Here is an 18,245-nt window from a genome sequence, read left to right on the forward strand (position 1 = left end):
GCCATATGTGATAAGGCATATTTTGCGATTAGTGACGTCATCAAAAACTTAGTGTTGGAATCTTATGACATGTTGTTCATGCAGCAATGCGATTTGATCGCTATTGTGCGAGGGCCATTATTGTAGATGAATCCGCCATTATACTCTTTTAGTCCTCCAAAATGAGGATTACATTAAATTCTTCCTCTTCTCACAAATTTAAGGGCAACATCCCATATGATCGGTAATATTCATATGTAAATGGAATAACAACGCATGAAATAGTGGGGTATACTTCAGAACTGCACGAAGAAGAAAGATTATCAGCAAGAACCCAAAATGTACAATTATTGTCAAGCAAATTGATCATGAGGGTTCGATTTAAAACATAAACGTAAGCAGTCCATTTGATTTGTTGGTAATAAAAAAAGTAATGGAATCTATGCAGAATGATCTGCCGGGCGTTAACATCCTGGTTCGTATTTCTTCCTCTTTCTCTGTGGTTCAAACAATTTTAAAAGGCGACATCCCAGATATTGTCGTAATAATTAAATTGATGGCATTTAGGCGCATAAAATACCGGTATATTGAAAGAAAGAACGACTAGTAATTCTTAAGCAAAACAATTCCGTTAACCAAACACCTCGTCCAAATCGGAAGTAATAATTGCATAGTACCATCAGGTGTTTCGAAAAGAGTAAGCATGTTCTACTTCGTGCCCAACACCCTGCACCACTATAATGATCAAAATCATGAGATGCAGCCAGATTAATTTATGACTAAACAAATCTGCCACAATGCAAGAAGCATAAATATCTGAGTCTAGTCTCTTCTGTTGCAATTCCAATTTTTATTCCTTAAACTGTATTGATGTATTTAAAACACCAATATGATATGATAGGGTGTCACAAACACCTTATTTCCACCTTGAAATCTTGCAATCGGATAAAGTTCCACAGAATGTAGGATAACAAACGACGAACATTTATAAGTTTATTTTAAATAACAAATTATACAATGATAATATTATCTTTCTACACGTATTGAAAATTCAACATTCATTCATTTATTATAGCAGACTGCAATCACCAATAAATTTTACACTTTATACTGTCACTTTCTTGAATACCACTGTTCTCAACGAGAAATAGATTGGTTGTAAGAATATGGAACAAACACATTCTTATTAGATTTGTCTCCGTTAGCGCTTCGTTGAAAAAAGGATGAAGACTATTGCCTGTCAAATACATGTACATGCATTCAAAAAACAGTTTGATTTCAAATCACGATTTTTGAATCAATACATTCACTTTAAGTATTACGGTCAATAAATTCCACAAGCATGCAATATACATCACTGTAGATAGAGCCTTGGTTCCCAACCTAGGTAACTTCAACCACTACACCAAGGGCATCCGATACGCGTCCCCTTGGCTATTCTCTCTCCCAGGCATCCTCTCAGAAAAAACAGTAATCACAATTATCGACCTATTTTAAAAGTCATTTGTCTCCGCATACTGGTTGTGCCTTTTGTGAAAGAAAATTTTGTTCTATTTTTCGCTTATGACTTTCGCTATGTAACAACAGATGGCGTAAAAAATTAAGGGGTATACGGAGTCCAAATGCTTGTTTAAAACGGTTCAAAATAGTCTTATCTATTTGTTGCTTCTCTCAATTCACTGTATTTATATTGTCACCGTTTATTCCTTCAAATCCAATGGATCTCGTCCCATCTCTGTTGTAACCTTCAAACCCTATTGGAACAGATCCGTCCCTATTAAAACCGTCAAATCCTATCGTTCCCGGGGCACTGTACGTATACTGAAAGCAAAATTTAAAAGAAATTGTGTAAATGAAATGAAATGAAATTAATTTGTACATTCTACTTTCTGCTCCTGGTTGATCTAATAAAAACGGGCAACGATAATTCTGTGGTGACGATGACATCATTTTTATTAATTTTTACTCTGGTAAGGTCTAGCACAAGGGGTCACTTGCTTTCATAATACGGGCATATTCCTCCCTCTAGTACTCACAGATAAGACATTTGTTACCCAAAACCTTCAAAGACCGACCTGGAATAAATTTTGCTCACCTCGGAAACAAATTTATCGTTGTTATAGTTTTCGTAAGGTAGTGCTCTATCATCGTTTACTGGTCTTTCATTGGGTGTGCTACTGACGATAGTTTGGGATGTTTCTGTCCCACGTAGATATGTTCCCTGAAAAGAAATTCAATGATCAACACTTAAACGAAGCAATTCCGCTACCTTCACGTTTAAATTCCGTATCACGTTTTACATGTTGATGTTAGAGCTGAATCCTCAGAGGTCGTTATTTAGTTTAACTGCTTTCGATCGTAATACTAAATCTGGATCATAGAATCTCAAGGTTCCGTGTAACGTTCAGCTAAAGGATACAAGGTCTGAAACGGAAACTAGAACCCACACGCTACCAAAGGAACTGGTAAACGACCACGAAGGGCAGTATTCCAACCCAGCGTTAGTAGTGATGAATTGACGTTGTACAGTTATACACGATCACTTAGAGTAAGGTCTGAATGCGATGAGCAATCATTACAACTGGTACTAGAAGTACAGGAAGACAATCTTACTTTCATGTTATTTCGTCTATAATACAAAACTTCAAAAACTCCGAGTAATATTGAGAAGACAAGACCACTGATTAAAATATAGAAGACACCAGCAACATTACTTAATGATAGAGACTGTTTCCCTGTGTCCTAAAAAAACAAATAAGTCAGAAAACATTGATACACTACCATGGTATGCATGGCCAGTTGTCAAAGCATCTTGAGCAGATTTTGTTTGTGTGCATCTTGTGGGGAACAACCTTGAAACTTGCCTCTGCACATACTATTATTGCTTTTAGTGCTCTAAAAGAGGTATGTTAGCTTTTATGTTAGTCTTTGTAATGTGTATTAACACCATTCCCATTTCTCATTGGTTTTCTGATTTTTTGGTCATTTCAAAGGTACATGATCAGAGTATGGAATGCGAGTTGATAACTGACTTGCGTTCATCTCAATCTGGAAACGTATTATATGGATGACTGAACTTCTGACTTCGTATGGCCACCATTATTAAACATTTAGCAACGCAAGTGATAAGAGTCGCCTTGTTTTCGACTAGATGCCGCTGTGGTACAATGTCCTACCTTCGACCCACCGTCCATACCACATTCACCCTTCTCGTACCACCATCGTCTATGTAAGGTATGTAATGTACCATCCTCTTTTAAAGTTAATACAGCAAGAGTGATCTTGTCCCTGAAGGAGAAAACATTTTAACAGCTGGAAGACATCCAAATGGACAGTTAAAAGGTTCAATGGAAGAACACTGTTAAAGTCCAAGAAAATCCTGTTTATTCAAATTTCGTCCACGATATGGCTAAATCGAGAGTACCATCAATATGCCTACAATAAAACACTTGTTGTCAAATCACAATAAAAAGTGTTTAATTAGTCCATTAAATGTTTAACAGACATAAAATAAATGATACAAGCTTACTGACGGGTGCTACAGGAACATCATTGAGTTTCTAAAAATACACTTATATCCACATTTCACTAATTCAAAATACGTTTTACTTTTAGTTACTAACACTACATTTCTCACAAAAGATTAATGCTCAAATATGTAGACATAAGTGGTGTACAACTTAAAACAACCACGGTGGCATCAATACAAGCTACTGTTGACGAACAACCATGCTAGAACTAAAAGAGAAATTATCTACGGACAAGCTGGTGAAAAGGAGTTTACCATCTGCCATCAGTACAATAGATTATTTATCCACAATAGAGTAAATGTATAATATATTTAAAAGAACTGTCCGGACAACACTTTCGAACTGGAGCTTCAATATTGCTTGGAGATGCTGATGACGAAAAACCAATGCTACAAGGACCTACCTCATATCAGATCCCCGAGGAGTTGCTATACCAAATCCTTTAGAATTTAAATTGGGACCAACTTTCATAGTGTTGCATGGTTTTCTGTTGTTAACATAATCATTATTCGACGATTCTATTAAAAAGGCATATTTTCCTTTGGAATTCCGCACTTTATCAATTCCTTCTTGTATACTTTCGACCATGACGTCTGGTGTTGTGCTCATGTAATTCCACATTCTAGCGTAGGTAGCTACGGCAGAGTTCTGAAACGTACAATATTGCTTGGATTACTACAAAGCGGTTAGTAACACGGGTCGAGCAAATTTCACCCCAAAACAAAACTCCATAGAACAAGAAGGATGACTTATAATGGCATGATGAACATCAAAATCTTCAAAGGATGTATTCGATTGTGTGTCAAATGTTTCGAACGATGACACTGTTAATATCATATCTCAACAAACCTTAAAAAATTCTTTAGTGGTTCCTGAAGTGATCATTCCATATTTGATTTCAGTTTGTTTGGACAGATCGTCAGCTGACTCAATAGGTGTTAACATTCTTTCAATGGTTAAGAAGGCAGCAAGGTTAGCGGTGTACGATGATATCGTTATTAAAACGAAAAACCACCAGACACCTCCTATTATACGCCCTGATATAGACCTGGTGAAAACAACGACAAACATAAAATGTAAGACCATTTTCTATGATATATTATAAATCTGTGGTTTGCCAGTTATTTTTAAGTGGCTGGTCAGTTATTATTTTGCTGATCCATGGGTGATTCTGGGCCTGAAAGCCACAATTTGTCTATTAGGTAAAAGACATAGATATCTTCTTGTGCAATTACCTCGTATTTGTCTCGATTTCACATAACACCTTTACTTTGACTATCTACGACACAAATCAGTTCAGTATACATACCTCGGACAAGCGTCACTTCCTTGGAACATAAGAGCGCCCATGGAGAACCAAAATGAATTCATCAATGAAAATTCATTTCGGAAACTTTCTAAACCATTCTCAGTTTTTTTCCATTCAACTGGACTAAACCTGCTGACCAAGAACAACCCAACACTAACACCAACATAAGCTACAATTATACACATCCAGATCTGGAAGGAGAGCGGCTCCATAAAGGAGAACACACCGGGCTTTTGTTTATCTGGTTGTCGGATCATAATACTGATACCAATGTTCATAAACGGTTTGGAGAAATCTACGTTTCGTTCTCTGTCGGCTGTAATTGTTAATGGCGCTACGGCCAAGTGGGCTTCCTGAAATATAATCAATTTGAGATCACAAAAGGAGCATTGGATTTCTGTTGCCATGAGAGTTGCTCCAGCTAGTAGAATGATTCCTTGTTGTAATGCAAATCAGGGCTGTGTCCTAATTGTGAAATGCAAAGATCGACATTACGCTGTTGATGTGTTTCAAATATAAATAAATGAAGGACCTTCTTATGGCTGTAGGTTCTAATCTCTATAGGCGCGCTTGTCATCTTCACTAATTATTCCAGTCGACCCAGCTGTAGATGAGTACGGATAATTAGGGAAGGATCAATGCCACAGATCCTTTGTGAACATATGTTGTTATCATTTTTTCCTTTTAGCATCCCATCAATCATACTCACATGCCTGATTAATTCACCAATCATACCATTCCATTCTTTAGTTTTCGGATTTTTAGAGCCGTATTTCCTGTCTTTAACGAGTCGAATTTCATATTCAAAGCCTAATAGTTTAGCTATGTGATCACTTAAATCTTTAGCATAACCTTGTAAAACAAAGTAAAGGTTATCATTATTTTCCTACAAATGGCAATGCTATAAACAAGTCTTAGATAAAAATGGTCTCAATACGATAACTGTTGTCTCCCTTAGAACAAGATATTAATTTTGTTATTGTATAAAGCCAATAGTAAGAAAAAGAACATACTAAATTTTACAAACGATGTTGTTATAAGAATACTTCTAAGACTAAATAGTTTTGCCGTTTAGCTTTTAGTAAAACGAGGAATTACTTGAACCACGTCTCCCTTATGATGTACCTGAAAATCTGTCGTTGCCAATCAATGGAGTACCATCATCATCGTGCGTTTGTTCCATTAGAAATGGTGGGGACTGAAACACAATTAGTATCTTTACAGGTAATAGGTGGGAAGCTCATAAAATACTAAGCGTTTACAAGTTTTATGAACTAAATTTCTAACTACCTATATATATTATAACTCCATATAATTGCTCATTATATCACAAGGACAAAACCGACCTGAACACAAGCAATATTTTCTACTGCATATAAATGCTCCCCAAATCACAAGGGAAAACAGAGGCACGTGTACAAGAAACAACCAGCAAGGAAAATGACCAAACGTCTGTCGACTAAATAAGTGAACAGTCGACATGAAATGAACAGAAGTTCTGAAAAGGATGGAACCGAATGGCGAGGTGACAACCAGAAACTCATTTTGAATCTAAATTAAACTCACCAATATGGAGGTTATAACTTTTGTGGTAGAATTATTCAGCGGTCTGTAACCATGTCTGTTTTTATCTCGACTGCCATCATATATACTTCTAAACCCGATTCCCGAAGACCACGTTCCCAGCTAGATAACAGTTAATATATGGAAGACTTATCTTAATATCAACATCCTTTTACTTTTATACAGTAGAATGCAATCAATGAAATGAATGGAGTTTTACGTCCTAATTTAAGACATTATTGGAATATATGACTTGTATTGGAACTTAATTACATTGTAGTCATAACATATGAGTTTGATTAGATCATAAAACCCGGAATTACATAATGTCAATTATGAAAAGTGAAATCGGCAAATAAATCCAACGACAGACATAGGCATAGACCCCAAAACTATATCACGGGTTATGAGAGGATATGGTAGAAAATCTCCTATGAAAAGTCACAAAGCCATAAAAAAAAAGTATTGCCTTGTATTACTGTTGTTGACAGTGTCCAAGAATACATTAATTGGGGAGCTGCATTTCTTTCTGCACGCCTCCCACCCCTATCTTTGCATAACTTTTAGTAATCATAATTTCAGAAAAGCACAAACTCACCTTATAAGGCCCAGTTTCCAAATTGACGGTATAAACCCCTAGTTTATAATCCTGTCTAAAACCCTTTTTATCAAATGTTAACTGGCCAGAAACTCCAGGGGGCTTCCGCTATCAAAATAAACAATAACACATTCAAGCTTTTTGAAACTTTTAGATATCAGATTTTGTCGAAGGGAGTTCTTCGTTGCTTGGTAATAAAAAGGGCATTTGTTTTTATTCAGATTCAGAGGGGGGATTTTTGGTAGCTGTTCATTGGAAGGAAGTGCTGGATACAAGTGGCTATACAGGTTTGACTGTATTTCATTGCCAAGATGCAACAATGATTCAACTATTCTCTGAAACTTACCGTTCGTAACAGTTTATAAATTGTATTGCCATGCATCCATGGTGTAGGGGGGTCGGTGGTACAGGGCACTCCGCGAGTTCTGTTATAATTATATACATGTTTCCGTCTGAATGTATATCTAAATACATCCGTATCATTGTCTAACATGGACTCGATGGCATCATCAAGGGAGAGAACTGCATCTACGATTAACGCTGCACTGGACTGGAATGGAGCAAAAGATATTTTCAGTTTACGTAATCTTGCGTTCAAAATGTCTAACATAAATCTAATAAAATTAATATGGTTTACTTTTTTGATGTACAAGAACAGTAAGCAATTTCAGTGATAGGAAAATGAAAAATGTTGCCACCACTAAAAATATATATTTTCATATAAATCTACAACAAGAGAACTTTTTATACGCGCGACCCCCCCCCCCCCCCCTCCCCCATCCTTCTTCCAAGAAAATAAATAAACAAATATAAGAACAACTAATAGATACAAACTCCAGAGGACGTCGAGTTGACAAGTTGAGCACCAGACGTTACGGAAGTGAGAGATGAGGAGCATGCATTACTAGACTAGCGACACCCGCCACAGTTGGCCTACTCATCATGATGCAGTTCTAATTCCTGACCTAGTGCGACTTGACATTATGAAATGCTTCCTCACTGATGCTACTTTTTGTAAAAAATAATTTTTATGATCAGTTTCCTCCCTTGAACTGTTAAAATTCTATATACAAATAAATATTTTGATCAGTTACTTCCCTTGGCGTAAGAAAGTCACTAAGTCAAGTCGTTTTTACCTTCATATTTGCAGTGTTTGTTGTATATGTTGAGCAGTTATGGCGGGCTACTGAAGGTTTTTATTTTATATTTTATACTCATATTTACCGGTATCGTTTCTCTCCTATCAAAGCCTGATGATGTTATTTTCATTTTCTTCATCTCTCTATAATATTCTCGATTGTCGCTGTTCTGATCGTCTATTAACTGAAAACCAGTTATATTGACTCCACCATGTCGATAGCGAGACAAATTTAAACTTTTAAAATCCTGAAATAATATACAATGGTGTTTTATTTCCTTCTTTCCTGAACCTGATTGTATAAAATTCTAGATGATATACATGTATTTACAGATTGTATAGTTTGTCAATAACACATGATTTTGCCTGGCTTTTAGCTACCCAAAACAGTTTTGATCCACACGGATAGCAGAATTAGTCTTTCAACACTAAATAGACATCATGTAGAAGTAACTTTGCAACTCAAATAGCCAAAAAGTAACTGTACTTACCAATGTTCCCAGTAAGTAATTGTAGCCGTATTTATTCATTCCAACTTCAGGAATCTGGAAGCAGAATAGTAATTTCGATATCAAAATAAATCAAAAAAAGATCACAGCAAAGTCAAGTGCTATCTGAAAGAAACCTTTATCAATACCAACAGGGATAAATGGAAGTTTTATATCCATAAATAAAACAGGGATGTCTGACAGGACTTATCCTTTATTTTAAAAGACAGTTGATTCGAAATTCGAAAAAAAATAGTTGTCATAGTTATCAAAAGTTTCTGGAAAAGAGTAGCCTTAACCATCACCAGTGTTATGTTTCCTTTGCTAACGCCGACATCGTTGTAATATATTTACTTCTCAATATTTTATAAAGTTATGAACAAATTAATCTCAGCTAATATTGTCAATGAAACCAGAACAGTTTAAAAGACATGTTTAATTAAAAGAAGGCAAACTTAGAACTGACCACATGTACTATTACACATATGATTGGATGATTCACAGGAAGTTATAATAATGCCCTAACAACTGTGGAATATGAATGAATTGTAACAATGTATAACTTTATGATGTATATTGAAATGTCAGTCAATATAAAAGGTTATTCAACTGGGCTAAAACATCAATATACTACAGTGGTCTTCACTAATTTAATTGCGGAGCTTGAAATTAAATGGACGTAATTCAGTTAATGAATTCACCATAATATGTCAATTTTCCATAGACTATAATAGTTATCAAACATCTCAGAATAGGAGCTGCGTTCTGACCCGCCTTGACCATCAGCAGTATTATACATGCAATCTTAAGAAATTTAATTGTGGAAATTAATCGGACGTGATTCAATTAATGAATTCATCATAATAGGTCATTAAGATTGACTACGATCATGAAGTTAATAATACGTCTGAGCTGCAGGCAGGTGACGGAATTCTTTAACTTCAAAACAGGATATCCTGTCAGTTATCTTCCTGGAAATATCAACTTTGAATTTAGTTGGTAGTGGCAGCTGTCACTTACACTTTATAAGCTTCTTAAAGATGAGTCGTTTGTAAGACTTCATGTTAATACCGGTATAATTAGTCTCCTGTTTGTATTTGAGGTCGAAGCCAAGGTTTAGTGGAAAATATCAGATACCAACTCCAGATGTAATCAGTAATCAACCAGTGTTAAGTTTTGTTTTTAAGTTTTATAAAAAAAAAACTTCCCTGGGGCTAGTTCAGGAAATATTTCCTATTACTAAATGAAATGTGGAAATTATCATTATTACTTGAATCCGAAGACAAAGGGAGTGACTAGAACCTTTCCATTGTAAAATTATTTTTGATTCACGCAAGGTCGATATTTCGAGTAACTTCCTTTATCATATATATTAAAAAAATGGAATCGGTTTAAAAAGTTACTGATTTCTAATTGACACTGTGCAGAGCGCATAACCAAATCAGTTGTCTAGAGCATCCAGTTATAGTCCATTTTTAAAAAATATCGACTTGGAATTGAACTGCAAAAAAATGTCAGAATGCAGTGATTTAGGAAGGAAATTTCTGTTTTAGTCACACGCAATTCGCGTTACATCGTAAATTGTGGCAGTAAAAAATGGCAAGCTGAGCTATAAAGACTTCACTTAATGGGATAAAAGCTATAAATTTTCGCCTTTAATGTGCAATATAGAGTCTTCAATTTTGATAGTTATTTCATGGAAAATTTCGTCTTCAACATGAGTAAAGTTAAATGACTTTAAGCTATTGCTATGGAAATAATATGGAATGTCACATATATGACATTGAGAGGCAGTGTTGCTCTGATTTGTGATCAAACGCCAAATCTGTCCTTCGTTGACTTGTCCATCAGCTTCCAATACCGTTTTATCTTGCCTATAAATATTTACAGATGCGGCTATTTTGTATTATATAGAATAAAGAATTGTTTTTCTGTTTTATTTAAATGTGCTGTGAATACATTAAGTACACTCCATGGATAAAATAAGCGTCAGAATTAGCATGTGAAAACCGGTTATTAGTGTGAAAACCTGTACATGCAGTCTGATATTATACACAGCGTTAAAAAAAAAACCATTTAACAAAGTTGAAACAACGATCAATACAAATGCGAGGATATTAACAAGTCTAAAATATTCCCTGTCAAGTCAACTAGCTATTATCTTAAAGTTTATTGTCAGAAATTCGCAGATTTAACATCAGCCGTTTAGCGGTTCTCTATTAGCTTCCTAGTAATTGTCTTTGTTTAAACATTTTATCCGTGATTCATTGAGTTTGGAATTGGTACCGAGCTGCAAATAAAGTCTAATTGCTGAACACAACACTACTGCGATATGACCTTAACTCGAAGGAACATTCGAGTCAACGTGGGATCGCAGCAAACAACACTGATGCGTCATGACCTTAACGCAAAGAATCGTTAGATTTGACGTCTGAGTGCAGCCAACAACATTGGTGCGTTATGACCTTATCTCGAAGGAACATTCGAGTCAACGTGGGATCACAGAAAACAGCACTGCTGTGTCATGACCTTAACGCGAAGAATCGCAATGCCGCAACATTGCAGCTTTATGGCCTTAAAACAAAGGGAAAGGAGATTGAACGTTGAACCGATTCTGTGATGTCATTCACACCAAGATAACCATACATAGATGCAAAGATTTGTTCTAAAAAGTATAATTCATATAGCACTCCCTCTCAGCAGACCTTAAAATATCTTCTAAAAAATTCAGCATTAGTTTAGTCTTCTTAGTAGTAATATTGGAAAATGCAAAATTGAATCTATTTATTATAGGTTTGTGAATGGTTGGAGAAAGAAGTTAATACCAATTTTCATGAATCTGCCGCGAACTTCTCTTATAATACAAAATTCCCGTTCCAATTATAAGTTATAAATGAGAATAAACATGGAAAATCCAAGTGATTTACAGATATGGAATAGTTATGACACCTTCTTGAACTGATGGCAATAAATATTGATAATCTATCTATTAACCCGAAGCCCAAATTCACAAACCAAGCCAGTTATGTCGATAATAGGTCGAAAATCCTGATGATTTTAACCTTCGACATCCCACTAGTTATTTTAGCCTTGACTCTATGAAGTGATCGTTAATGGACAGATCATGGTATCTTCAACCAAAGAAAGACGGTTAGATGTGGCTTTCTTAAAGATTATTGCATCTTCAACCAAAGAAGTTCGTTCTGATGAGCCAAAAATCTCCAATACGTTTCAGACCATCTACAGAGGTAATACCGATGTCGTGGCCGATTTCCCTATTTACACACCTCTTGGGTTTGGCAGTTACCAAAAGCTCAATCACACGAAGAACAGAAAATTAGATATATAGGGACATTAGATATTTTCACAATTTGTACCTCGTAGATTTATTTTCAAATAGTGTTTATAGACATATAACTCGAAGATCGCTATTTCATGACCCAGAGAAAATAGTGACACTCTTTAAAATTCGTTTTGAAGGGATATTATCCTTCCTTCAGACGAGGTACTAACAGAATATGCAGTTAAATAATTTGGAGAAACGAATTTCTAAGAATCAACACAACAAAGCCCCAACTGTCTAAAAACTTTGTAAACTGTCTTTCACAAAAAAAAAACAAAAAAGGAGAAATTTTGTCTACTTCCTTAAATAGAAAGGATCGTTTGAAAGTCTGGAAGTTTGTAAATCGTGGTGGGTGGTTTCTATTGATTGTTAGAGAATCTATTAGTCAGATCAGACACAAAGTGATAGTAGAGTGTCGAGAATTCCTGGCCTAAACAAAGATACAAATATCAACCTATTATCTTGACTAAGTGCTACCCGAGGTCAAAGAGTATTAATAAAGTTTTGTCGCTCTTTCCAATGATTGAAAGTAAAGAAATCTTAATACATCTCACAAACTATCTTATTTATGGCTTTTGATCAAGTCATCAAAACGAACATTACCGTAAATTGAAATATTATGTTTCTGATTTGAACTTCGTGGGTTTTTATCTAACAGGTTCTTAGCGCTTTAAGACTCGGATTTTTACAATTTATGTTTTTTAGTATTGCTGGTTTCCATGATTTGTCTAGAAGGTGCTTTAAACTTGAAGATTACAATATTGAGAAATGAGTAAATTTATTTGAGGCCTGGTCCGAATATTCTAAATAATTTCAGCATTTTGTAACGAATATATTTTGCCATGATAAGGTTTTTGTATGAATTGCATTTTAAGATCTAATCGAGTTAGTTTCTACGAGATGCTTCCCAAAAAGATTGCGGTGTAAAAAATGTTTTTATTGGTGCAATAATCGGCAATGCTTAAGTTGCAACATTCCTTATAAGCTCCGAGTGTTTTGAAATCACATCACAGGGATTGGAGCTTATTTGGAATTTGTAATATTCGGATTTGTTTACTTTTGGGGGTTTCCATATATGTGTGCGTTGGTCATTATTGTTTTTATCAATATTCATTTATAAAAAAAAGTCTGTTTTGCAATATATCTCCATATTAGGCAAATAAGTCTGTCGAGTTTCTTTAAAGGTCACGCAAATTTATCTTTTCTCATAGCAATGTAATTAAGACTCTGAAGCACGGCTACTGATCAAATTAATGCTTGTAACGAGGTACTGGTGTCTGGAAAGATCGAGAACTGGAAGACGTCAATTGTCTAAAATTATAAAGCAATCTATCTTTTTATATTAGATTATATATTCTGTTAGAGACAAGCAAATTACTCGTATTATTAGCTCTTTTATTTTAATATTCAACAGTTTAATATTTAATCTGCACATGTTTATCTCGGATTTTTTTATGGATAGACGATGCATTCGATTTTTAATAAAAGAAAATCTTGCATATTAAATTTAGAGTATGGTTTCATGTGAACAAATGCCTCTGCAGTCGAAAATGTCGATCATGATATGAGACTGCTTTCTCGTTTTAGAAACATACATTGTATAAAAATCCGTACAAGCATGACAAATCCGTTAATCAAAATCTCATCCAAAGTGTGGTAAAATCGAGAGTCAGAGTTATATAGTAGTGGACTCCTCCAAAGAGAAGTACCATCAGGTGTTTCGAAAAGAAGAAGCATGTTCTGACACCCGCCACTACCACAATGGAAAAAAAACATGAGCAACAACCAGATCAATTCATACCTGTCAAACAAATCATTATCAATTTGCATATCTTTCTAGTACAGGGGTTTTCAACCTGTGATTAACATTTTGAATTTTTTCGGGATCTTTGTAGTTTGATCTTTATATCAGTTCCTCCAAGAGTGCGCCTTGTAGCAGAGTTCAAATTCATGAAGCATTTTAACTTGAACTAGAGCTTTAGGTTTAAGCTGATACGTTGAATAAAAATATTACACACCAGCAGAGTCATCATGTATATGTATCAATATATTTGATCATTATATTTTAAGTAAGAGAAATGTTTCTCTATTATACGGAAATATTGACTGAAGTAGTGTTAGAGATCGGACAAAAGAAAATAAAGGATAGCTGAAAACAGCGGGAAATGTCACGTTCTTGATAGTCCGCTAAACTTGTTTATACATCAATGCATCAAGCCGAGATATCAAGTCAGATACATCATTGATTGAAATATGCTATGGACTAATGAAATCTCGTAACTTCCATTGGTAACATGTTAGCACCTCTAAAATACTTCTAATCGCCATCAAACCGAAAATGACGATTTTATCGACGGTACAATGCACTGGACAGAGAACTATTTCTCCTTTCAAGGACCCCTAGTTCTGTCATTCTGAAAGATCTTCATCACATCACCCAATTTGTCATCTTTGTTTCACGGATGCTTTCTTTTTTTTTTTGATTACACAGATTTGTATGTTGTAAATAATTATTCTATTATCGGGTATGTGTCAACTGCTATAGTGGATTAACATGTCATTCACGATCTGAAGAAATTCCTCTTTTCATGTTGTTCTGTTAGACTGTTCAGACCATAGGATCAAAATTTATTCTAAAATTCTTCTAACATGGTAGCCATTATAGAACAGGGCATTTGATTGGGTGGATATCGCAGAAACCTTGAACTGGTGGTGCAAAACGATTGCGCCAGATCACCATAGCAAGTGGAGAAAACCAAACACGACACATCTGCATTTTTACACAGACGGTAATTTAATTTAAGAATCGAAGTACAAACATTCTTTGTGACAAATACATTCGACTTGCCTTACCTGTTTTAAAACTATCTTATAAGCTTCTTCAGAAGAAAGATCTAGGACGAATGATTTAGTAGCGTTGATATCTCCACGATCAATCTGGCGGAGATCTTCATGTACATGGTGTATATCGTTAAATCGTTTCACGTTAAACCAAGCTATACTCGCATTTCTCATCGATTTAAACATCTTCTGTAAGCGAATCATGCCTGAAAGTAGGTAAGTGCATAATAAAGAAAATCATTTTCCAGAGATGCACATAAATAGATCAGAAGATAAATGATCATTGCGTCGACAATGTGAGGATAACTTTTCCTTAATATACAATTATATTTTGAAGTGTAGCTAGACCATTTCGTGCGAACAAGAGATGATTATTTCGGTTGTCAACAGGAGAAACGAAGAAAACAACAATTGTAGACTTTAAAAACCTATTATAAATGAAACATAAATATTTGAAAACTTAAAACAGAACCTAAAAAACACACGTTGTTACTCTGACTTTTACTCTATGCAATCTTCAGACAGCTGACCTATTTTCAGCCTGCGTACCTACTTCTACACATAAATATTATTCAACTGAAAGTTTTGTATTGATGGAAATGCAGGTTTATACATTGTTTATCCCTTAGTGTAACTTAATCACAGTTTCGTTGACTGGCATTACAGATCTGAAATCAATGGATGATGACCAAGATAACTTTGCACCAGAATGGGGTGTGTTATATATTTGCCAGTTTGAATCTTACCTTCGTCCGAATCGTATAAATAATGTACATGATCCCACTCGAGAAAACTAATCATCTCAATCAAAGCTTGTGTAAAATCTGGTTTCATATGTAACTCATATTTAGAATGTTTTCTAATGGTATCCCGAGATAGGCTAGGGGTAAGATATGGCATGTGAAATGTCGTAGTAAACGCTTGGACAATATCTGCTGTTTGCATTGTCTTCTGACCAATAATTGCAAATACTCCTTCAGACATCTGCCGGCAAACTGAAATGAATATCTTTATTATTAATCATTGGGAGGGTTGAAGCTCATGCGATTGTAGTGCTGTAGAATTACGTCAAGTTAATTTTCATGTACGCCATAAATGTTCCAATTCATCTCGAAAATAGTACACTTTGTCACCAGGATCAGCATGTTGAATGATCTGGAGAATGAGGCTAAATTGGTAAATATTCGTTTCCGCCAAAAGATGAGGATTCATTCTTAAAAACTACTAACAAGGTGCTGAATGAATATTGCATCCCTCAGAGGAAGAACAGATTCAGCCAACGGTTTCGAGTCTGCAAAGTATCATAAAACGTAACAACTTGTCGATTTTGCGATTGACGCTAAATGTTTACCGATTCCTCTTGGCGAGGAAGATAGCATGTTAAGAGATCACAAGACGAACTGATCTAAAAGAAACATCACAATCGTTTAATATTTTGAATTTAGTTTTGTCATACTTTCGTATTCGCCAAATGCCAGAACTCATGGCATCGATTTTCTGAATTTTTACAAAATAAAAATACACAGCAAATAGCACAAAAAAATAATTAGAGAACTGGACTGCACTGGGAGCTACTTCTGTTCTTCAATCGATGGTGTAATAATTTAATCATTATTTTTCTTAAGTTGTTCACTAGACTTGTCATTTTTCACATGAAGATACGTGTTAAAACATTGCCTGAAGATAACCAAGTCTTTAGAAAGTGCGGGTTCAATGTACAGCCAGCGGGACATCATATTACCCAGCTTCCGTTCTCCTTTGATTCGCTTAATTCAAACTATTATAGAATACATATCACATTGCCTGTCTAATCAGAGGATTTGCGATTGTCAATAAATTTCATATTAGAAATACCAAACCGTTCGTAAAACATTTCGTGCTGTTCTCTGAAGGAATTATGTCATTTCACATAACGATGTCTTTCAGAATACCGTACCAGACCTACCATTAATTGGTAAAACGTTTTGTGCTGTTCTTCTGAAGGAATCGTGTCATTTCACATAACGATGTCTTTCAGAATACCGTACCAGACCTACCATTAATTGGTAAAACGTTTTGTGCTGTTCTTCTGAAGGAATCGTGTCATTTCACCTAACGATGTCTTTCAGAAGACCGTACCAGACCTACCATTAATTGGTAAAACGTTTTGTGCTGTTCTTCTGAAGGAATCATGTCATTTCACCTAACGATGTCTTTCAGAATACCGTACCAGACCTACCATTAATTGGTAAAACGTTCTGTGCTGTTCTTCTGAAGGAAGATTTCACAAAATAATATGCTAAACATGTAGTAATAGATATAGGAGATGCCTTGTTGACAAACTCCAAGAGACGCACAGTGGTATAAAGTGTCCGGAAGTGTGAACAAAAAGAAAAGAGAACATGCTTCACAAAGTAATGCGTTATCAAGTATGAAATGATCGCCTATATAAGCATCACTGTTAATGTTAATCCCTATCCGTTACGATGTTCAAGTCTTATGCTTCGTTGATGCTAATGGTCATAATAGTAAGCTAAGGCAATATAAAGTTAGCAGGAAATTGAGTTTACTCATGAAACTATTCGCTATCTCAGGCGCCTCATAAACTAAAGGATTTCGTCTAGACTTGCTTATTAATATACAAACTAACGATGTTCATATTTTTCTGTATGGCCTGCTTGTTATTAGAGAAAGCATGTTTAAATGTACGATAAGTAGGTGCAAAACGGACACCTTCTCGACCACGAACACAGGTTGTATTCTTATGCGTCTAGGAATGATATATTCTATTGCTTACAAATCAAGAGGTCATCGGTTTAATCCTAGCAGATGTTGAGGATTTAATAACCAATAAACTGGATGAGTGGGGGCCCGTGGACTTACTGGGCTGGTATGTTTGCTCTTGGGTTGGGCCCCGTGGACATGACTCAACCAGCCCCTAAGGTAGTTGAGCCACCAATTAACGTTGAAATGCTCTGAAAAGATCTCTCCACAGTTACAAATAAATAAAAATAAAGAATAACACCGTACGGACAGATTCCTCCCATTGGGCACTGAATGGTATTGTCTGTCTTCATTCGTTCTTCTGATCGCCTTTAAAAATCGCGTTCTTGCCAAAAATGATAAAAAATAAACTTCGCAGTCCGTCTGTAAAGCCTGCTGAGAATCAAACTAGAAAATTCTGAAAAATCATCACGATTTCATCTTATCCTTCTCTATCAAGAAAATGTTTTGTTTTACGATCGGTTTAACAGTAGGATGAATTTCTCGCTGACTTGGCAAGACTAATTCTTTTTTAACAAGATACCGATCTCCAGGGATATTAAAAGAAGACTTTTATATCGGCGTTTTCCTTCTATTCACATCAATTCAGAAAGGTAATTATTGTCGAGGACGAGATTTATATTAATATGGGTGTAAATTGGAATTGTTTTTACATTAGAGTAAATTGTCGTTCTGAATAGCATAGTATCTAAT

General features: G+C 35.3%; 1 protein-coding gene across 1 annotated transcript; it reads right to left on the reverse strand.

The window, feature by feature from the left end:
• Positions 1-1,650: 1,650 nt before the first annotated feature.
• On the reverse strand, positions 1,651-17,692 carry LOTGIDRAFT_163822 (hypothetical protein; the record flags this gene model as incomplete). Its single annotated transcript, XM_009060377.1, has 18 exons — positions 1,651-1,800; positions 2,075-2,200; positions 2,593-2,721; positions 3,156-3,267; positions 3,913-4,157; positions 4,359-4,557; positions 4,819-5,171; positions 5,528-5,670; positions 5,944-6,016; positions 6,385-6,504; positions 6,980-7,087; positions 7,326-7,529; positions 8,204-8,365; positions 8,609-8,662; positions 14,802-14,995; positions 15,536-15,784; positions 17,008-17,039; positions 17,652-17,692. 18 exons carry the CDS (start codon positions 17,690-17,692, stop codon positions 1,651-1,653), a joined length of 2,694 nt encoding a protein of 897 aa, XP_009058625.1.
• Positions 17,693-18,245: the final 553 nt, after the last annotated feature.

Source organism: Lottia gigantea (genome assembly GCF_000327385.1).
Source record: "Lottia gigantea unplaced genomic scaffold LOTGIsca_42, whole genome shotgun sequence".
Taxonomy (NCBI): Eukaryota; Metazoa; Mollusca; class Gastropoda; family Lottiidae; genus Lottia; species Lottia gigantea.